The sequence below is a fragment of the Triturus cristatus genome, chromosome 4_1, assembly GCF_964204655.1.
Source record: "Triturus cristatus chromosome 4_1, aTriCri1.1, whole genome shotgun sequence".
NCBI lineage: Eukaryota > Metazoa > Chordata > Amphibia > Caudata > Salamandridae > Triturus > Triturus cristatus.
In genome coordinates this window covers 303007070-303031075 of record NC_140585.1, presented here as the reverse complement: position 1 = coordinate 303031075, position 24006 = coordinate 303007070, and the positions used below count along the sequence as shown (strand labels likewise).

Sequence of the window (24006 nt, the reverse complement as noted above, 5' to 3'; positions counted from 1 at the left end):
GTCATGCCAACACACCAACCCCCAAACTGAACCTAGCAGCCTTTTTTGATAGCCTCCTTTGGGATGATTTTTCTTAACGCACTAGTGAAGACGGGTAGAGGAAACACTGAGGCACCACACAGAGCACCATCGAAAAACATAAAAGGATACAGCAATACCCCCAAGCCTCATACAGAGCACCATGAGACAAAGGTGATTCAATGCACGTGATCCCTAAAGCATTAGCCTTGCACAAGGCAGGAAGATGGGCACATTGAGGCGTCTGCAAAGCAATATAAACGCATTGTCAACCTCCTGGTTCTGAGGATAGAGAACCATGTATTACTTTGGATACCCAGAAACAGGGCTCAGTGGACAAGGACATGATTGCAGAGGACATCATTTAAAACAAGGACAACGCGAATGTGAACCAAGGCATGCTTGCATCCTGGTCCACGCTTAACTTCTTCTAAGTTACATACATTAGATGCCCCAAAATACAATATTCAAACCACTGAAGACAGAGCTGCCAACTTCCCCCGTCTCATAGGAATTACTTTCAGCCAGTTCAGGTTTTTGCAGCCAGCAACTCTTTTGTAGGTTCCGACGTGCAAACCCCTACAGATAAGGGAAAAAGGGAAGAAAATGACTAAACCTAGGACTTCATTCAGGAGGAATATGGCCTGGCAGTTTGAACTGGGAGGACTGTCCCTTTTAGAGAGGAGCCAAACCCCATTTGCATAAAGTTGTCTGCAAAAGCACAACGTGGAGTAAAAAGCAAACCCTAGGTATTTAACAATGATTCTGAAGAATTCAAGCCTCCTCTCCATCATGTGGTGTTGAGTCAGTTTTATAAGAGGCACACCCAGAGGAATCTTCTAGCTCTCTGCCATATAAACTTTACCTGCTTGCACCACTTCTCTTACGGACGGTATGCTGCCTAGCAGTTTGAGATGGACCCTTCCCCTTTGGGCATGGCCAAGACTGATTTCCATGCAGTTGGTCCTTTTCAATAGTGGCACAGTGATGACACATTCAGCAAAATCAATGCTGAGCAATGCCACTCAGAGTTGTTACGAGTGGTTCTTTTTCTTGCATTCCTTTCTTTCCTTTTTGTTTCTTCTCACTGAATCTCCCTAAGATCACTTACAGAGCTCCCCACAAAAGATGTCCCAGATACATTCAAGACGTGCTCAAACTCTACTCTCCAGCAAGGGCTCTCTGGGCTTCTAATCTCAAGCTCCTGTGCATCCCCAGATAATGCCAAGCCAGAGCTGGGGGCAGATCTTTCTCGGTTCTGGTGCCAGGTCTCTGGAACGCTCTCCCTCCGGTACATCCCTTCTGAAAGCCTGTTTATGGCACAGTTGAAAACTGCAACCCTCCGCTCCCACCTGTCTCTCGCAAGCTCCAGGATGCTTCTTCTGACGCAAACTTTGCGCTCTATAAATATCTCCTCATTCATTCATTCATTCAAGTAGCATGGGGTGGGTTGAGTAGCTCTCTGTGGAATAGGTTCGGTACTCCACCCCACAGAAGAGGCCCTGAAATTCTGGGAGGCCTCTGGTTACCTATGTAGTCGATTCGTAGTGATGCGGTCATGGCAGATTGGGCTGGACTGAGCCTTCTGGGGAAGGGTCAAAACTGAGTTGCAAATGGTCGGTCCTCTTATTAATGACACACACAACAAGAAACAATGGAGGCCCATTCTCCTGGCGCAATTACAGTGGTCTGTCTTAAACAATATTTAAAATGCACAGATATTTCGAATGGGAGAGTACAGCTACTCTCATATTAGACATATCTCTCCATTTTAAGCAGCAGTTCAGGTCAGTTCAAGATCTCCCTCATCACTTTTTGTTTTTCTCTTATAGCTTGGGACCATTTAGCACCTGTGAGTAGACGATTTCAGTGAGAGAGGAAACAGGCCAATCTCATTTGTTATAAATAGGTTTTTGTAAGAGCGTATATAGCCCATAGGCTTTTGTTTAAAAGTATAGTTTAAGTTATTTCAGTGTTTTTAATTAATACATCAAAAGGGTTGAGATGCAAGACTGGGACCATAAGAGTCTTATAAAGTGAGTATTGTGCAAATAAAAAAAACACGGGACACAATTCAAAGTCAAACCTATACAGATTTATTCTTTTTTAAGAATCATTACAGAAAGCAAAAAGTAGTTAGTTCATCATCAAATAACCTTTATTTCGGTTCAGTGAACCGTAAAGGTTCACACTATAAAATGTACACTACATAAAAAACTTAATCAGAACATAATGACATTCCGTGCCAGTGTAAATATCATGATCTATAAAGTGCATCTTGTTTATAATATTGAATAAGGTGCTAAGACTACAATCAGGACCTAGGTTACAAAAACCTCAAATAAAAGCCCAAACAAAAGGGCCCATAAAGGGTCCACCATGTCACCCAGGTTACTAATTTATTTCTGGCCTAGAGTGGATCTGGAAGGTCCTTAATATAAATAAAATAAGGAAATAAATAAAATAGTGCACCTGGGCCAATTAAGAGACCTTAAAACCATCAATAAATATCAGAATGGCTAGACCAGTCCATGTCACCCACTCTAGGTTGAGATATTGTAATTTAAAGAAACAGAAAGGTATACCTACAAAAGGAATTCATGAGTGGCCATGAAATCATTAAGTGCCTAATACAAGGTAAATTAAAAGGTTAAAATTGGGACTAGTAAGGATTAAGCTGTGAGTGGGCCCATTATCGGTTCCTACTGGCCTACTCTCCCCTTAACAAAAAGTTTAGGGTGGCTTAGCGGGGCCGTTCCCTGGCAATCTGAAGCAGCTATTACTTATTTTGCTTTCTGATCACAGTGGTGCCACTGAAGAAGTTTGCTACCGTAATACAAATGTCAATAGAAGCCAATGAGTGCAGATAGGTAAAGCCATTGCTATACATGCACGGTCGAAGCTTTCCTAATAATGGGAACAGAAATCTGGCACTCACTGACTTATAAAATGCACAAAATATTACTACGTGCAGCATGCTTTGCTTAGATAAGTTGTCACAGAGGTATGTCGTGAGCTTGTCCAACCATCCTCCTTAACGAGGGAAAGCTACCAAAAAGTGCACAGTGCCTGTCCGAAAGCTAGTGTGGGATAAAATCCGGTCTGGAGATTTGTGGTGAAAGTTAGGTACAGCTGTGGTATGGCGACAACGGGGGGGGATCCTGTATGGCCTGAAGGCTGTGGATTACGCATATTGCCCCTATTAAAGGAAGCCTGTTTGATAATATCTTTGGTGTTTGGGGGAATATTATGGGAGTATTCAAAAGAGTGACCTAGGCCAAGCTCATAAAACCTATCTTTCAAAAAGTGAAATCAGGGGATCTTATCAACACTGTGAGTGGTAAGACAATCCATAATGATGTAGCTCGAGAACGATAGGTCCTCTGATAGACAGATCTTAACCCATAAACACAACGGGGCAAGACCAATATGGCAAAATGTTGTGAAGACGCATTTTGGTACCCTCAGAAGACTTTTAATAAAGTTGTTGTCTACTACTTGGAACTGTTGCTTTTCATTGTACCCCCATACCCCTACCCCATAAGTGGTGATAGGGATGCATTTCATTCTATAGAGAGTTAATAGTTCTTTTACTAGTTTTTGCCCTAACTCAGATGCTAACCGAAATAGCGCATCCACTTCCCTGCTTGTCTGCTGCGCTCTGACAGTCAGGAGGGGGTTCCATTTCATCTGTGTATTGAATAAGTTGCCCAAGTATTACTTTTTAAAAACTTTTTCTATCAACTTTCCCTGTATCAAAAAAGTTTTGGTTTTTGTGGACCGAGGGCCACATACCATGATGTATGATTTATTGAAATTAACCTTTAAATCAATGGATGTCATAAATTCTGTAAAAGCATCAAGGGATTTCTGCAGACCCATAGCTGTCCTTGCCAGCAAGACTGTGTCATCTGCATATAAGAGCAGAGGGACAAATTTCCTACCATTTCTCTGGAAAGCAAGCTCCCTTTTTAATAAAAAGGCCTCAAGTCCATCTATATAAATAGGAAATAAAAACTTGGCTAAAATGCAGCCTTGACCGACTCCCTCAGTAGAGATGATAGATTGTGTTTTTTTCCCCTTTGCTGCCATATCTTACAGTAACCAATGCGTTTGAGTGAAGCCTACGTAGGAGGACACCTAATGCTTTTTCAACACCCATATCTTCCATCATAGCCCACAATTTGTCCCGATTGACAGTGTAATAGGCACTGGATGAGTCCATGAAGGTCAGATGTATAGAGCTCTTCATGGACTTACTAACAATCAGGGACAGGTAGAGGCATTGTTCAGTCGTGTTTATGCCCCTTCTAAAACCGTGTTGTGTGTTTGACAGGACCCCTTTTGTGGATGCCCACTCCTCTAAACGCACAAGGAGGACCCTACCCAGGACCTTTACTGTTGCATCAATCAATGATATGGGTGTAACATGCAGGGTCATTCCTGTCTCCCTTTTAAAAACGTGTACTACTATCGCCGCTTTCCACTACCTGGTCCCATTTAAACCGAATACCCTTATTGTGATTGTTCAGCATCACAGGTTCTTCAGTGGTCCCCATCTGTGTATTTATGATAAAAGTGGCTATGAACGGGTTATGATCACTTGAACAATTTGGTATAATTTTAAAATCCTGAACCAGGGCACTATTGTTCTTGGTCATTAACATAAATCCAATAGAGCTTTCCTGCCCACCTCTAACAAAGATTGGACACTGCTTAATAGAATTTTGGACACAATAATTCAGAAAGGTTAAATCATTGCGACCAGAATGGCATTTAAAGCTTTCACCAAGCAGTGGCAAAAATGAGCCATTGACTGGCCATTGTTTTCTTCCAACCCACAAACGCGTTGGGTGCTGTATTTACAAAGAGTACCGTTAAAATCTCCCACCCATAGAATACATAAAGGCTGACTCTTATTAGAGACTTTAAAAATGTCAGCTTGCAGCTCCTCTAGTACTTGACAATTTCCCTTATCAAAAATGTTATGATATAGGTTCATAAATAGAGGAACAGATGCATTTGACTTTTACAGATGGATATTTTACTGCTATAAGCACCGGGATACCACCCTTGACCCCTCCTGATGTAGATGGAATCACTGGGACACAAAAAGAGCAATACTCATTTATAAAAAAATAATTTGGGGACCGAGTTTCTTGTAGGCAAATTAAATCACAGCCTCCAACAAAACCTAACCTATCACCATTCCCTAGTTTTGTGCAGACTCCCGCTATGGTCCATGACATGATTCTAAAAGGAGTGGTCATATTTCCTTGAAGTACTTGCCCCTTGTTGACAGATTTATCCATGCTACATAAGATAATGCCACTTTTTCGGCTGCCCCCTCAAAGTTTATTACCAGCGAGGCGTTACTTATTAGATCTGCGCCGCCTACTTGAACCTGCTCTCATTCCAGGCATGACGTGGCCAACTGTCTATCTATATCTGTCAAACCAGAAAGAACTTCAAAGCAAATTATCTGATCAATAGGCTCTACAGAGGGAAAATGTGTCTGCTTGGTCTGATTGTGGGCCTGCCGCTGGCAAAGGCTGGGACCTCTATGGGGAGGATAAAAGAAACCTAGTGAGCTCGCCCTTATAGAGCAAGGCTCCCTAGTCACATCACTCAGGCGTGTTCACAAAAAGTGCACACATCTGGGATCTTTAAAGTTTAAGACTACCCAATCTTCCTCCACTGATTTCACTGTGTGGCCTAACCATCTTTCCCTACGCGCCTTAATGATATTCACTAATATTTTCACTTGGCAACCTGTTTTTTCTAATACACCAGTGGGAGGATTTATTATTAAGTCTTTGACAATGCAAAATTTCCTAGCTAACGTAATGGAAAGTTTCAATTCTATTAAGGACTCGGAGGCGAGGATTATGCCTTCTATTCTTCACTTTATTACTCAGCAGCCAATATTAAACAACAGACTACATTTCCCATCAAACCCAGGGAAACTGTAGTCAACAGAAAAAAACAATCAACAATGTCCTTAGTCCACCAATCAGGGTCTTCCAGCACCCATGTAGTCCTCTCTCACTGGCCCTTCCTCCTCTTTCTGAGCGTGAAGTAAACCGGCCAAAACTCCTCAGGCGTCCTGTTTATTGGAGTCCAACCCGACGGAGGCAAAAGGAGCTATCAATTCCCGAACGAACACAGTTGTCAGCAAAACATGGCATGGCAGACAATTAAAATTGCAATCGGAACATCTCAAGAACAGCAAATAACTGCACATAACCACAGAATGAAAGATCATTATTACCACATGAAATTTCCAAATCCACCCAGCAACACAGAATAACCCTCCAAAACTGCACTACTTACTGGCATATGGAGCGGGCAGCCTGGAATGGTCTGTAGGGTGGGATAATCCTCGCCTCCGAGTCCTTAATAGAATTGAAACTTTCAGTTACGTTAGCTAGGACATTTTTCATTCTATGCCAGGACTGGAGGCGAGGATTATGCTAGTTCAAAGCTTGCTTACCACGAGGTGAGCCATATCTAGCACAAGCTTGAAATAAAACCTTTTGAAGGTAGAGTCTGAAGACCAATCAGCCGCATTGAGGATATCCTCTAAGCGGGGGCCCAAGCCAAATGCTTTTGAAGCCATGGCCCCTCTGACAGAGTGAGCTCCAAAATTCCGAAGGCTAATACCAGCCTCCTGCATGACCCACAGGACCAATCTAGCGATAGTCGGGGAAGAGACCGCCCTGAAAGGCTTACGGAGAGATATGAGAAGCTGAAGTTCTCCCGGGGGGCGGAACTCCTCGGTCATTTCCTCATAGGCTTTCAAACAGCGAACTACGCAGAGCTTCTGAGAGTCCGGAAACTCCAAATAAAAACCGTTCTGGTATGGCATTTCGTCCGCCGGTGGATGGTGAAAGTCACCCCAAAAGGAGTGAAAATCCTAGAGGAGACGTCCAGAGCCCGAACGTCTGAGACCCGTCTGCAAGAGACCGAACAGAGTAAAATGGCCAACTTGGCGGGCAGCTCTTTCCTGGACAGGAACCTATTTGGTTGCCATGACAGGAATAAATTCAAGACGTGATTAACGTCCCACAGAGAAGAGTACCGGGGTTCCGGCGGTAGGAATAACCGAACCCCCCCTAAGAAGTCTGCAGCTCAAACGATGCTCACCCACGGAGGATCTGTCAATGAACGTGGCCTGCCGAAATCGCAGTGCGAAAGGTATTGATGGAACGATAAGCCATGCCGGTGGAAGCCAAGTGAGCCAAGGAAATTCAAAATGTGCACTACATCCGTGTCCACTGGATTGAAACCCCTGCGCAGACACCAATGAGACCATCTACCCCAAGCAGATCTATAGCGGTTGATGGTGCCGTCAGCCCAGGCTTTGGACATGAGGTCTTCAGATGTCACCGAAAGGCCCGGGATTTTCCACCGTCACCGGTAATTGTCCACGCCACTAGCCACAGCGAGTGGAGCAAAACAAGAGGATGGGGATCGCCGTCGGGATTGAGAAGAAGCTGAGGAAACAGGGGGAGTAGGATTGGAGAATCCCAGGAAAGTTCCAGGAGAACCGGAAACCAAACCTGAGAGCGCCACAGAGGAAAGAGGACTACCAGCTCTGCACTCTGGCGTCGGACTTGGGCAGTCACTCTGGTCAACATCGCCAAAGGCAGGAAAGCGTAGCCCACCTCCGGAGCCCAATCCTGGAGAAAAGCATCCGTGGACACCGCCAGAGGATCCGGTTTCCAACTGACATAACGTGGCAACTGATGGTCCAACTGGGAGGCAAAAAGATCGATCGAGAAAGGCCCCCAGAGGTCGTTCAGCTGGAGGAGCACTCTGGAATCCAACTTCCAAAGACTGGAATCCCTGAGGTTGTGGGACTGAAAGTCCGCCACAAGATTCTCGCGGCCCGGAAGGTATTCCGCCATCACCAAGACATGATGGTCCAGACAATAATGCCAGAAACTGGCGGCTAGATCGGAGAGAGCTTTGGATCTGGTACCCCCCAGATGGTTGATGTATCGGACCGCTGAGACATTGTCCATCTTCAGGAGGACGGATGTCTGAATGCGGTCTTTGGACCAACAGCGGACCGCGAAGGAACCCACTAGAAGTTCCAAACAGTTGGTATGCAAACCACGTTTGGCTTGTGACCACAACCCTCCGGTAGAGAACTCGCCGCACCTGGTACCCCAGCCTTGATTGCTGGCATCGGACTCTATAATTAAGTCTGGAGCGGAGCCGAAAATGTCCGTCCGTTCCAAGCTTCCATGTGGTGAAGCCACCACCGCACTTCCTCCTTGGCCTCCTCCGACAGGTCCACTTTGTGAGAGTAGGGAAACCCTTTCCGAAGGTAAGAAGCTTTGAGATGCTGCAAGGCTCGATAATGCAAAGGTCCCGGGAAGATTGCCTGGATAGAGGCTGAGAGCAACCCCACTACGCGAGCCAAATCCTGGAGAGAAACCCGAGCTCTGGACAGGGTGCGGTGTAACTCGTGTCTGATCTTCGTAACCTTTCGAAGAGGAAGACTGAGAGTGGAGGCACGCGAGTCTATCACGAAGCCTAGAAATGTCATAGTTTGAGAAGGAACTAGCAGGGACTTTGAGTTGTTGATGACAAACCCCTGGTTCTGGAGAAGATTTACTGTCATCTGAAGATGTTGAAGTAGCCGGAGAGGACAAGATTCCATAAAAAGGATGTCATCGAGGTAGACAATCATGCAAACGTCACAAGCTCTCAGCCATTCCACCACTGGATGAAGGACCTTGGTAAAACACCAATGGGCAGAGGAGAGACTGAAAGGGAGGGCTGTAAACTCGAAAACCTGATCCCGCCTCACAAACTGTAGGAACCGACGATAAGGAGGTTACACCGGGATCACCAGATAGGCGTCCTTCAAGTCGAGATAGACCATCCAGTCGTTCGGACGGAGCACGTTCCTGAGAAGATGGATGCCCTCCATCTTGAAGTGGTGGTACACCAGCCACTCGTTGAAGCTGCTTAAGTTTATAACCGGGTGCTTGCCCCCGTCAGTTTTGTCGACGAGAAAGATGTTGCTCAAGAAACCCTGAGTGTGAAGTTCTGAGGGAACTATGGCCCCTTTGGCGAGAAGAGGAGAAACCTCTGTGTCTACGAGCAGAGATTCCTGTTGAGAGAACTGCAGAGGGAACGGCCTGATGCGCTGCGAAGGAACACACAGGTATTCCATGTGAAAAAACTGAATAGTTTGAAGGACCCATTGATCCCCCGTGACAAAAGTCCAGGCCTGGAAAAAATTCCCCAGCTGCCCCCCTATTTTTAGATGGGAAGAAGGGAGTAGACTCGCCGTTGGAAGAGGAAGCAGCTGCTCTGAAGCCTCGACCTTTGCCTCTTCTGCCTCTTGTCGGGTAAAAGTTACCGAAATGGGACTGATCCTGGTACTGTCCTTTTGCAGAGCCTCGCTCACGAGGCTGGTTGCTGGTGCCTCGGCCGGACAATCGGCCCCTGCCTCGACCGGCCCCCTGAAAACCCGGGGGAAGACTTTCCGGGTGGTAGTTTGAGCCCTATCGAGAGAAGTGAAGGTATTCACGAACTTCCCAAGTTCCTTCACGAATGGTTCCCCAAACAAACCACCCTGGGCCACTGCACCTGCTTCGGAGTGCGCAAGGTCCCTCAGTTTGCGGTCGAATTTTATCAGGAGAGAGCGGCGTCGCTCTGTTGAAATCGCGCAGTTGGCATTATCCAGGAACACTATCGCTCTCTGGGCCCAACCTGACAGGGACTCCGGGGAGATGAGGGATCCTGAAGACTTTGCTTCCTCTGCCATGTCTAAAATTTTGGTCAGAGGGCCAAGAACATCCAAAAGCTTGTCCTGGCAATCCCACCAGGACCTATCAATACCCTTTTTCGGGTCTCGCATAAACTTTTGCAGAAAAGTCGCCATGCGGTTGTCTATTTCCGGAGTTAGGGCGATCTTACCCTCCAAAGAGGGCCGGGGGCATTCTGCTCTCAGGCAGTTACGAGCGTCCTCATCCCGGGGCTTCCTGATCCGTTGCGCCACATACTCTGCCACCTTGTCCGCTGGGGCCCAGTCCGAGGAACGGGGGTGCACGATTTCATCCGGATCAAACATGTCCGAAACGTCGGGCGTTGGGGCGGCATCAGATGGGATAGAGGGCCCAGGGACCGGGACAGCCGCACCCGTGGGAGGAGGAAGAACAGGGGAAGGCCCCTGAGGCAAGTTAGGCTGCTTAGCAAGAAAAGCTTGTTTAAGCTTGTCAAAAGCATCACGTGGGCGTTTGGGCGGTGGAGGGGAAGTCACAGGAACAACCACGGGAACAACCAAGGGCGGAGGAGTAGGAGTCGCCGGGGCGTTCACAAATCGCGCCAGTGCTTGATCAATGCGCTGCATAAGCCGGTCTTCTAAGGGAGCCATTGTTTCCCCCACAACCCGATAGACAGAGGTGTCTACCGCCTCATAAAAGTCTTCGTCCCATTGGCGGTTGGTCAGGGCATCATCCCATCCATAGGCATCATCATCATATTCGTACTCCATGCTGAGCAGCAAAGAAAGAGGAGGAAGGGCCAGTGAGAGAGGACTACATGGGTGCTGGAGGACCCTGATTGGTGGACTAAGGATATTGTTGATTGTTTTTTTTTGTTGACTACAGTTTCCCTGGGTTTGATGGGAAATGTAGTCTGTTGTTTAATATTGGCTGCTGAGTAATAAAGTGAAGAATAGAAGGCATAATCCTCGCCTCCAGTCCTGACATAGAATCCTCATTTTGGTCTATTCACAAAGGTGTGATATCAATGTGTATGGAGTGCAATATGGGGGTAGGTTAAGCAGATCTTGCGCCCCCTTTCTGTGCGGGGTGCAAGTTTTTTAGGATTTTGATTAGTGGCGAATTGTCTGCCATAGTGAAGGTCATGGCCAAGGTGATGGGCCTGATCTATACATTCCCTGCTCTAAGGTCTTGCCTCATAGCCGTTGGCTCCTCGATGTCCCTCCTGTCTCGGGTAATCGGTTTTGGCAGATCTCAGATGTTTTGGGATTGAAGGTGGTGTGGGGGCGTTACCCTTTTTTGAATGGGCAGCTTCCTGTTTGCTGGTATGGGCAGTGTGGGCAGCATGAGCAGTATCATCCTTCCTTGTCTTACAACTCATACTACAGTCAGATTTCTCCTTTGAGTCACTTGCCACACGGCGGAGTTGCTCTTCACTGCAGCCTAGGCGAGCTAAAATGGGCTTCAAAGCGTCCAATATGAATCGGCTGACCTGAATAAAAAAGGAATCCTCATGATCATGAAGTACCCCCCTCCCCTCTTCTCCCCTGGACCTGATAATACCGTCCTTGGTTAGATCTTGCCGGGTCTTTTTCATCACAGGGCACTGCCTTTTGCATTTTGTGGCCGCCTCTGTCCTTTTTCTTTCCCCCCGATTGCTCACAATCGTACAGAGTCCTCCTTGGTCCAGACAGGGACTTTTGGACTATTTACACTGTCAATTACACATACATTTCAATTGTCATTATATTCACTATAGGAGAGAGTGGGGCCAGTGGATGGGGCTCGATTTCAATGTCAATAGCCTCCTGTTCCCTGGTCAAGTCTGGGAGAGAGAGTAAGGGGGAAGGACTGGAGATAATCTTCTTTCCGTCAGTTCAGTTTCTTTGCTGATTTTTTTGTAAAAAAAACCTCCAGAGTGGAGCTTGTGTTGTGACTGTTGGAGCTAGAGTGGTTTTCCTATTACAGTTTTTATAGCGTGTGAATTAGGGGACGGGTACAGGCCAAAGCAGCACGATGTAAAAAAACCTGACACACAACTAAAAACCGTACAATCTTATTTGCCCCAGTACCTCTATCAGCTGCCTCGGCTCTCAACTGGCTGCAGGAACATCCAGATGGTGGGGTCAAGAGGTCTGGCCCAGCCCAGCCTCGTTCAGCCGCTGTCGGGTGCAGACGGGCCTGCCCTTGGCCTGGACCTAACCCGGGCGCCGCTGGGCACACCGCATGCCCAGCGGTATTCTTCAGGTGCTGAAAAGGTGTTAAGGGATGCTCCTCATCCTGGGCAGTTTGCATCAATGTGTTCAGGGGAACCGAGTCCCACCCCTGAGAAAGTTGCTGCGGTTGGCATCTTGGGCCTCCCCTCTTCCCATGCAGCAGCGTGTCCCATGCGGCGGGAGTCTCCCGGCACTGAAAATGCGTCACAGGAAACTCCTCCTCCTCCCGGGCAGCTTGTAGCAATGCATTCTGGGGAACCGAGTCCCACCCCAAAGAAAGTTGCAGAGGTTGGTTTCTCTGGCCTACGCTGTTCCCTGCAGCAGCACGGCCCGTGCTACGGAGACTCCTGGCGTTGAAAAAGCATCACATGAGGCTTCTCCTCCCACGCAGCTTGCGGCAATGCGTTTTAGGGGACCGAGTCCCATCCCAGAGAAAGTTGCGGGGGTTGGCGTCTTTGGCCTCTGCTCGTCCCCTGCAGCAGCACGTCCCATAGTTAGTTATTCAAATACAAACCAGCATTAAAAATGCATCAAACAATAAAACTGCAAGAAGATCAACATAAGATCGACCACAAAGTAAGTAAATAGCCAGAACCAATGAATAGTTTAACAAAAAAGACTAGCATAAAGTGTTCTCAGTTCAAAAGGAAAGGCTAAACATAAATCAATAGACAGACTAGCTCAGAGTCTGCACAGTTTGGAAAGCAAGAAAAGTCTAAGTATAGACAGACTGACGTGGAGTCTGCCTTCGTGGAAGTAAGCAAAATGTCTGGCACATCTCCCAAAAAGAGCACATCTAAAAGGTTTCAGGTAGTGATAATCACACACTCGACATGGTGAAATGAAACATAATTGGACTATACTAATAAAGTTATGTACACATAAACTAATGATTTCTCAAGAAATGATGACACATCAAATAAGAAACATTTAGTAATATACACTTTTGTGCATAATTATATTAAGTCGTACCTAGTATATGAAGAGCATAGCATGACATTTGTGCAACCAATCAAAAGAATAGAGAGTACAACTGATGAATAATTTCTAAGAGCAGATTCGGGCAAACAAACTTAAATTTGTTACAAATACAGAAATATTCTACACATGGCTATTTTCTCGAGGAACACAAAATGATACATTTCAGCTCGGACCGTAAACTGTGCAATGAAATGAATTCTGTTTCGTTTATTTTCTGAAATGAAAAAACACAGAAGAGGGACATGCACATAGGAAGCACGTTCATGTAATTTAAAACCATAGTTCTTTTTCGTCACTGTACAATGAATATCAACACTGGTTTACTTTGGCCTAGTCATGTCAACTGAAGGCTGGTTATGCTAACTAAAATTCATTTAAACTAAGCATCATTTTCTTTTAATTAAAAATGCACTCCTAAGGACATTAAAATGTGCATTGACTTGTGTATTCTTGTCCTCCCCAGCTCAGTGAACAGGTAATCATGGGAGTCCTCCACACCTGGCCTTCAGCGTGGCTTCTCCTTTGCTTGACCTGTGTAGATCACCTTGTACCGTTGCCCCTCGACCGTGACTCCTTGATGGAAAAGGAGCTCACCATGCTCACGGGTGGCAGCATCCTGCTGGATGCAGATGAGGCCCGCGCCAACCAGATGCTCATGAAGCTTAAGCAGGAAGAGGTGATAGAAACTACCAGGATGGGGACCTTCCCTCCCAGCATCCACTTCTTTAGAGCGAAGGGTATCATCGATCAGAGTACCGTCTTTAGCTACCTGAAGAAAATGCCGAAAGGTAACCATTGGGTCCACAGAGGTTGAAAAATGTTTACATTTTATTTGATTTATCTCTTGTGAGGTGCAATGATCTCCCCCACTTCTGAGTGCCTCTTGGTGCTCAGAAAAACAGTTTAAATTGAACCTGATGAAATTAGATCAGCAGAAGGGTCCAAAGAGAGGTCTACCTGCACACTAGGCATGTTTCTGAAGGTGAACTGTTTGTGATTAGTTCTAAATTCAATGGTGAGGTTTTTTTAAGTTCTTTGCCTAAGAATCCAAAGGAGCGCCTTTATGTATGGAAGTGTTTTATGTGGGGATCTATGGAAGCAAAAGAGAGCTTGAGCATTGATGTCTGTGTGGATTATAAAGAGAGAAAATGCTCATGTTAAAAGGATTGGTCACTATGCCTCACTGTAAACAGTGCACTGAAAGTTTCTCACACGGGGTCATATTTTTTCAGCCATGCAACTGTCCTGGTGTAAGGCTTCAGCAAGCAGAACATTGCAAAAAGATGTTTGGAGCTTTCACAGTCCATCTGACTAGCCACGTTCAAAGGTGTACTGAGGTACCATCAAGCTCTCCCAGTGCATTTCCATCCTACCCTACCCCAGGAAAAGCAATTCCAGTACTTAGACGCCCATTAAGGTCTCACAGTGCATTTCCATCCTGACCTGGGCCTTGTAAGTAAATCCCTTACGAAAATGCCCAACTGGCTCTCACAGTGCAATGCTATATTGACCATCCCGTGCAAGCAATCCTGAGATGGCTTTAAAGCTATCCCAATGCATTTCCCTCCTGACCTGCCCCATTTACAACAATCCCAATATTGACACACCCACCAAGCTCTCAGAATGAACTTCTATCCTTACCTGCCCCATTCAAAACAATCCCGACACTGAGGCTCCCACCGAGCTCTCACAGTATGCTCCTATCCTAACCTGTCCATGCCAATCTCTCCTAATACTGAAATGCCCACCAAGGCCATGCAATGATGTTCTATCCCGACCTGCCACAAGCAATGTAATCCCAGTAATAAGACGCCTACTAATGAGTTTTAACCTGACCAGCTCCATTCAAAGCTATCCCAGTACTGAGACACAGACGCTAGCTCTCACAGTGACTTTCTACCTTGGCCGCCATCACTATGCAAAGCTTTCCCAGTACTGAGACACTGACGCAAGCTCTCAGAGGGGCATATTATCAAGGACGGTGTTAGAATTATTGACGCTTTAGCGGCAGGAAACTGCAGCTAAAGCGGCGTTAATGGGCTTGATAATATGCCGTAGAGAATTCCAATAGAAGCCCATGTGCACACCAGAACGTCGTCCTTGATAATATGCCCCAGAGTGACTATCTATCCTAACCAGCCATATGCACAGCTACTATCCCAGAACTGAGACCACTAACGAGCTCTCACACAATCACTTTCTGTCCCGACCAGCCATATGCAAAGCTGTCCCAGTACTGAAAAACCGAGCAACCTCTCAAAGTGACATTCTGTCCTGACTGGCCCCATGTAAAGCTATCCTAGTACTGAGATACCCGCTCAGCTCTCACAATCACTTCCTATCCTGACCATCCTAGTACAAAGTTGTCCCCGCACTGAGAAATGAAAGCGAGCTCCCACAGTGACTTTCTATCCTGACCACCCACATGCAAAGCTTGCCCAGTACTGAGACATTTACTGAGCACTCACACAATGATTTTCTATCCTAACCACCCACACGCAAAGCTTGCCCAGTAGTGAGACATTTACTGAGCACTCACACAATGATTTTCTATCCTAACCACCCACATGCAAGGCTTGCCCAGTAGTGAGACATTTACTGAGCACTCACACAATGATTTTCTATCCGAACCACCCACATGCAAAGCTTGCCCAGTACCGAGACATTTACTGAGCACTCACACAATGATTTTCTATCCTAAGCACCCACATGCAAAGCTTTCCCAGTACTGATACTCCCACTGAGCTCTCACAAAAAGACTTTCTATCCTGATCAGCCCCATGCAAATCTAGCTTACCAAAGTAAACTCATGCACAATTACTTCCTATCCTGTTCAGCCCCATTCAAAGCTATTCAAGAACTGAGACACCCACTGAGCTCTCACAGTGACTCTCTATCCTGAACAGTCTGTTACAAATCTATCTCAGTACTGAGTCACCATTGTGAGCTCACACACAGTGGCTTTCTATCCTGACCAGCCCCATGCAAAGCTCTTCAAGTACTGAGACACCCATCAAGCTCTCACATAATGCCTATCGTGTTCAGCCCCATGCAAATCTTTCTCAGTTCTGAGACACGAAAGCAAGCTCTCACAGTGACTTTCCATCCTGCCCAGCATCATGTAAAGTCAGCCCAGTACAGAGATACTGAAGTGTGCTCTCACACAGTGCCTTGTGATCCTGACCAGCCCCATGCACAGCTATCCCAGGACTAAGATAGCAAAGAGAGCTCTCAAAGTGACTTTCCATCCTGACCAGCCCCATGCAAAGCTTACTCACCACTGCGACAAACACCGAGCTCTCACACAATGCCTTTCTATTGTGTTCCAACAACAATGTGATGGATGGAATGCTTGAATTAATCTCACCCACTGGCAATCGCCATCCCAATCCATTGTTTTTACTCACCATGCCACCTCAGTTTGGACTCCGCCATATGTAAATAAGTCTTGACCAGGAGGACCTGCCCCGGCAGTTCGGGCTGGACTGTTCCCATGAGGAGCAGGGTCAAGACTGATTTGCAAATGGCTGGGTACAAACTGAAGTGGCATGGTGAGCACAAAAACAATGGGTTGGAGTGCTACCACAAAGCGTTTGCCCGAGGTTAGACTTATTGCAGGCAGCCTACCATCACCTTTCGTGTGTTTCATGTACCGCCCTAAGTGGCATGGTATGCCCAGACATGGGTCCCATACTCACTATGTCACTGGAACCAAGCTGCACCCAGCTGATGAGCCCATAAGTGGGGCAAAATCGGTCATGGGTTGCTTGTGTTTCAGTTCAGGGAGGAGGTGGCTTGGCAGTTCGAGGTGAACTGCACCCATGAGGATCTGGGTCACAACTGATTTGCATATGGTTGGGTCCAAACTCAGGTGGTATGGTGGGCAAACCAAAGGATGAGCTGGAGTGCTACCCCGAGTGCATGGTTAGAATTATTGCAAGCAGCCTCCCATCGCTTTTTGTGTGTTTCATGTACAGCCCTAAGTTGCATGAGTATGCCCAGGCATAGGTCCCGTGCTCACTGAGTCACTGGAGCCATGGTGTACCTGGCTAATGAGCTAATAACTAAAGCAGAACCGGTTCTAGGTTGCCTGTGTTCTAGTTCAGGAAGAACCTGGCTTGGCAGTTCGGGTTGGACATAAATGGGCAAATGGATGGGAGTTCTATTAGTGCGAATAATTATTCTTGGTGCCAAATCATTTAACAGGTTCAGTAAAGTTGAGTTGTGAAGAACATTTCTATGTTAAGTTGTTTTTTTATGTAATGGGTTGGAGATCACCACCTGTCTCCAACTAGCGATTTCCTGGCACTAAACAAAAATGACACAGATTGCCGATCCATATTGCAGGTAGAGTTGTATGTCTATGCCATTTGCACAGCACACTGACCACCTAGGTTCCCTGTGCTCCTGAGGGAAGAACATGAGCCAATGGATACACTCCCTAAAGATCAATGGCTACGATTTGACAATCTTGCTGAAGAGCTGCAAGGCTTCTCGAATCTCATATTAACCACACATGAATTCCTGCTTTCATCATCTGCAATGGGAAGGCCCTACCAACTCTTCTGTTACATGTGGCGACAGGCACCAGTAGATCTCCCTCTTTAATGATGGGATCATGGGGACGGGGACTCCAGGGGAAGAACGGATCCTACAGAGAGAATTGAGGTGATAAAAGGAGAAGGAGATCTCAGAGACTTGATTCTCTAGAGAAGATCTGTCATCTGTGGTCAGGTTGAAGTTCTCCATTTGCTTGGAAGGAGTGATTCAGTGGCCTAGGTGAAATGCCAGACAGATGCATCCCATAAAAAGTAAGCCAGGAATAGGGATTTTTTTCAGGGCTTTCCTAATATTAAAATTAATTTAGATGTATTTAAATGTTAATGGGAGAGTTTCAGACCTTGGTGGCAAACAGAGAAAGGGATTTTCGACTTATCTGCTCTTTGCGGTGTTTGTAGGCAAAACTTTGAATTTTGTGGAGGACTGAAGGTAAATTCATGGATTCTACTGAAAATATACGATGTAGGAAATATAGGTCCTCATTGAGCAGCGCTCTGTGGGTCATGCAAGGGATTTAAATGGAAGCCAATGAAGGGCTCCTGGTGTTAGAATAACATGGTCACTTCTCTTGTTGCTGTTGCATTTTTCAGTCACTGCAGTTTCTGGAGTAAGGGGGTCATTAGGATAGCGGACGGACTCCAGTCCATCCGCCTTCCTGGTGGGAACCGGGAATGTCCGCCATACATGCGGCGGTCCCGCACACCCGACCGCACACCCGACCGCCGCCATGGCGGTCGGATCTTGCTTTTTAATATTGCGTCGGGTGCTGCTGCCGCGATGTTAAAATACCATGTTACACATTTCACTGCACTACGTGGCAGGCACCACACAGTGCCTGCCACGTAGTGCTGTGGAATGTAGGGGGGTACCATGGGTTCCCCCAGTGCACCCTCACATCCCCCAACACAAGGGAAATTCCCACCAGCCTTTCCATGGCAACATCACCGCCATGGAAAGGCCGGCTGTAGCCAGCATCCTAATTTAGGCTATCTGGACCGTCCGCCATTCAATCTGTAAGATTGCATTTGGCGGTCCCGTGGTGGACGATCTTTGCGTCCGCCACTGTCTGAGTGCGATTCCCTCTTCCATCATAATGTGGCAGGGGGAATCTTGCGGTCTGATTGAGGAAGGACCGCCACTGCATGGCTGGCGGTGACGGGCCTTCCGCAATCGTAATCGGCCCCAAAGTGTTTTGGTGAGACTACTGATGCACTCTTTCAGAACTTTGTTGGCCATGACGGGATGGAAGTAGTCTTTTTTAGAATCTTCAAATGACAAGTCCAGAACTGGTCATATGAGCTAGTTGAGGTCTCGAACCGGTCAGAGTCCTTGATGACTTCTAAGGTCCTAACTTGCAAACTTGGTCTGAGCTTCCTCCTATTGTTTACGATCATTGAGTGGTCTGGGCACCCATCATCATGACTGCAGTTTTACTTGCAAGTAAGTTCAAAAACAGAAGCCAGGTTCTCTCATTGTCCATGAGGCATACCGGGGCAGAGGCCCAGATCATCTGCAAAAACTGACTACTCATAAAGGCCATGGCAGATCTCGCCGCCTAGTTGCAATTTGGGCTGCAGTGCGCTCAAAATGTTCCATTCGGGGGGAGTGGCCAGGCAAAGATGGCCGATCGGACGTAGACCATCTCGGCTCCCGGTCCACTCGCTGCTCCGGCCCGGTTCTAGACGACTGTAGGGCTTCCTCTCCGGCGCCCATGCTCCATCCTGAGGCGGAGTTTGTGGGGCATCTGCGGAGCTGCTTTGATCGTTCCTGGTGCCGCGGATGCGCCTGAAATCCTCAGTGGAGGAGAGAGACGGCAGCGCACAAAATGGCGGTCGGCACCTTGCCGAGGACGCCGCTGATCGGAATCACCTCCGGGAGGTGTGTTTGATGCCTGCATCCTGCTGGCCCACGGAGACTCCCGCTGAACCTTCCATGCCGGGGGGGCCTTGTTCACAACTTTAATTTGGAGGCGGCCCCCACTGGGATAACCCTTCCAGCGTCTGCCTGACTTTAAGATGGCGGCCGTCGGCGACATACAGATGGCGATCAGTGCTTCCCCTGGCTCGCCTTAATCTTAGTACTAGCTACCTACACGTCCTGAGGTCTACCCCTGACTCTCCAGCCTGTTGTTCCTTACCAGCTAACGGTTTGTGGCTTCTGTCATCTCTGGATTGCCCCGAAGCTTCGTAGCACAGTCTTGATCTTCCCCCGAGCCTGCATGATTGTGGTGACACCAGTTCTGAAGTAGCGATCGCGCCCCAGAGGGTCCTGGCCTCAGTACACCTCACCACTGCCAGCTACCAACACCTAAGGGCCCAGACCCGGCCCACGCCACTGACACTGGGTGCGCTGCCTCTTCGCTCCAACTCGGCCAGACGGGCCACAGTTTATACCGCCTTCCATCGGTCTTTATCTGCTGGTCATACTCCTGCATAGTGATACTGGCACCAACTGGACACGATATAGCCTCAATAATGCATCCCTAGCTAGAAGATTACCTATCGTTCACAGTGGCCGCGCCTGGGAGCCCGACGGCCCTCTCTCTACCTTAATCGCCCCACTCGGCCACCTGCAACCTAGGGCGCAGCAGCTTCGCCTTCTCTGCTAGCTGCTCAGGGGCCAGCCTGGTCCGCGCCCTATGCCGCCAAAGAAGACGACGTGCAAAGAGATGGGTAAAGTCTCAGATTTTTTCATCCCCCCAGAAAAATGCTCGACGCTGTGGGGCGACACGGGAGCCACTGCCATGGCGATCACGAAAGCGGATCTGGCAGCTATGTTCAAGGATTTTAAAACTGAACTTCGTAATGACCTAAGCCAGGACATTAAATCCTCGATAGATCAGCTACAGACAGATCTAACGGAACGCTTGACCTCCCTCCAGCAAGACGTAGACTCCGTGGGCACCAGAGTCCTTGACTTGGAGACGCATTCCCAGGAGCAAGAGTCCGCCTCCTTCAGGAACAGCTACACCAGTCTCTGCTCAAGTCGAAGGACCTTGAAAATCGGTCTCGGAGGGAGAACGTACGTATCAGAGACCTTGAAGAGGGCGCAGAGGGGCCCGACCTAGCTGCCTTTGTTTGAGGGACTGTTTGCAGAGGTTCTGGCCCCACAAACCCTCAAAATTAAGCTGGACAGGGTACACCGCGTGGGCACCTTGCAACCTGGTGAGAAGAAAAAAACGCGCGATATCCTGGCGAAGTTCCATTCTTTCAAAGTGAAGGAGACGGTGCTACAGGCGGCCAGGACAAAAAGCTCCATCTCATTCCAAAATCATCCATGCTCCATCTACCAAGATTTAGTGCCGGCAACTCTGGCACAGAGACAACTGTTTAGAGACATTACTACCAAACTAAGAGAGGATCACATCCGGTACAGGTGGACGTATCCATTCGGACTTAGTTTTGATTTTAAGAACAAACGCCGTCACATCACTGAACTGAAGGAGGGTCTGGCACTCTTAGGCCTCCCGACGGACGACTCGAACACCACACAAGATAAAAATGGAGACCATTCTCAGGGGCCACCAATGTCGTATGGGTGGTCAGTAAATACACGCAGGGGCCGCCGATGACTGGCCGAGGTCCGCTTCTGGGACGATGAACTGACTATCCTCTGTGCTTGATAGGGGTCCTGGCCCTCCACGATTTTTTCTTTCACCGTGCTCTTCCCCTGGTGATAGCTGACGGCGGGGGCGGAACACAAGGACTACTGTTGCTCCCCGGCCACTGTCCAGGATTGTCATCACCAAGATCTGCCTGGGCCCTGACTTTTTGGGCTCCAGTTATCCGGGGAAGAATCGGAGCAATCACGGACTGCCTCCTCTCCATAAGTAAGAACAATGCCTTTAGCTTGTTTTTTTTTCACCTGCTCAAAGCTGTATGCTAGCTCCATCAGTGTGCGCTGATCTCTTATATGCATCAGGGTTTACACCAACAGGGTTGGCGTCATGCCTTAACATGCCTTATCCTCCTTTGCAGACAATTTATATGAGCTTCCAGTATGTGAGGGACCTATGCTTGTAATTGTTTTTCAGTAATTTCTAGAAAATGTTAAGCTTTTCTTCTTGAGTTTGTAGGCGTGTTAAGCTTTTCCTCTTGAGTTGAGGTGTGCGTGGATGGGGACCTCAAACCCGTTGTCCCCCCTGGTATCCGTGGGGGCTTTACGCTCCCAGCGGAGCTCTGATAGCAAATTTTAGAATTGCATTTTTATTTGAAAGTTTTCTTTCTGTTGGGGGTTTGGGGTGGGATGGGGGGGAAATGGAGGCGGCTTTTTATCATGTAGCTCTGGCGGGCCCTTTGTTCTTTTCGCACCTACGGATGAAGTGAATGGGCAACACAACCTCCTCATGGAATAGGGGAGCTTCTTAAGAGTCGATACATCTCCCACTGACAATATGACACTTACCTTTGGAACCTGGAATGTCAAAGACCTTAATTCCCCTCAAAAATGCCAGAAGGTTTGGAAGTATATTATTGATCACCATTTAGACGTAGTGGCGCTCCAGCCAGATCCGAAAACACACGCCTCAGACACAAACAATACCCCTTGATCTACAGATCCTCGGCTCTTACAAAACATAGAGGAGTGGCCCTGCTGTTCTGCTCTACCATACATTTCCAATCCCTAGATGTTCTTAGCGATAAAGAGGGCCGGTGGATCATGGTCAAGGGCTGTCTGAGAGGGAAAACTTGTACCTTTGTAGCGCTATATGCACCCAATTCTGGTCAGACGCTGTTTCTACACGCACTGCTGGAGAAACTGCTGGATTTTGTGGAGGGACAGATAGTCCTCATGGGTGATTTTAATTTGACCTGACAAAACGAAATAGACAGTACACACTCACAGCACTCAGAACTGGGCTATTTTTCCGCTGACATTCAACAACAAATCCAAGACCTAGGCCTGCTAGATTCATGGCGTACTCTCTACCCACACACTCGAGACTATACCTTTTACTCCCACGTTCACCGTACATACTACAAGCTGGATTATATTTTTATTAGTCAGTCCCTATTGGGTTCCCTTCAGGAAGCCAAAATATTCCCCCTCTCTGTGTCCGATCATAGCTTGGTCTCCATCTGCCTGTCCTGGTATGGGGATGCACCGACTGCGCCCAGGTGGTACTTTCCGGCCTCGTTGGTGCGAGATAAAGAATCCTGTGTTAGACAGCATTACGGACTTTTTTGAGGTTAACAAACCGGAGGATACATCGGAGTTTACCACTTGGGACGCATTCAAATCAGTCTTCCGGGGGAAGTGTATTGCACTTAAGTCAGCACTAAACGCGCAGCGAGCTAGGGAAAGGGAGCAATTAGAGCAGGAGCAGGCCTCTGTCGAAAATGCCCACAAATTAAATGCTACTCGGCAAACCCTCTGCAACTTGACAGCACTACGCGGCAAGCTTCGTGCCATTAATACCAACAGAGCTGAGTTTACATTCCTTAAACACCGTCACTTATCTTATTCTCAAAGCAATAAAATCGGTAAACACCTAGCCAGGCAACTACGAGATAAACGGGAGATAGAGTACATAGGTGGCATTGAGGGTCCCTCGGGGGGGGGGGGGGTTATGCACAGGGAGGAAGACAAAGCCGAAATCTTTGGCGCATTTTATGACGCCCTTTACACTGGTGATGACCTTGATACTGACGCCCAACAGGACTATCTTCGGGCACTGCCACTACCTCAGGTTTCCACAGAATGGATCAAGTTACTTTCCGCTCCCATTACCCATAAAGAAGTCACTCTAGTGATTAAAGCCCTTAAACCCCTTAAAGCCCCAGGCTCGGATGGGTATACCACTCTTTTCTACAAAACCTTTGCCCCCGACATCTGCCCCTACCTCACGCGGCTCTTCAATAAGATGGCCGAAGAAGGCGAATCCACTACATCCATGACTGAGGCCATGATCTCAGTAATACTGAAACCTGGGAAAGATCCCCAACACGGTGCCTCATATCGCCCTATTGCACTTCTAAACCTAGACGCCAAAATATATTCCTCCATCATAGCCAAACGACTGAATGACCTCATGCCTGACCTCATACACCCTGACCAGTCTGGATTCATTAAAGGCCGCCAAACTCACGACAACACCCGTAGAATTATTCACCTCATTGAGAAGGCCAACAGACGTCAGATACCTGCTGTCCTCGTGGGTCTAGACGCCGAGAAGTCCTTTGATCGATTTAATTGGGCGTTTCTGTCCCACACCCTCAAGGCATTCGGATTTTCAACCAAATTTCTAACCATGATCAGCGCTAATTATCGGCAACCTCGCTCCAGGGTGGTAGTCAACGGGGTAAGCTCATCCTCCTTCTTCCACTCTAGAGGCACTAGACAAGGGTGTCCCCTCTCGCCCCTACTTTTCGCTCTTAGCATTGAGCCCCTGGCAATGGCAATTAGAGATAATTCCAGTATTTGAGGGATACCATTCACTGGGGAACCCCACAAAATCTCCTTATTCTCGGATGATGTCCTCCTAT

The 24006-nt window shown here is 47.6% G+C and overlaps 1 protein-coding gene across 1 annotated transcript in view; it reads left to right on the top strand.

Annotated features, from left to right (window-relative positions):
- Positions 1–24006, top strand: part of LOC146854821 (adenosine deaminase 2-like) — a 447289-nt gene that overhangs the window by 21107 nt on the left and 402176 nt on the right. The window contains exon 2 of the mRNA XM_085652183.1: positions 13425–13749. Coding sequence (XP_085508309.1) covers positions 13443–13749 — 307 coding nt within the window. The 5' untranslated portion in view covers positions 13425–13442. The remainder of the gene's footprint in view (positions 1–13424; positions 13750–24006) is intronic.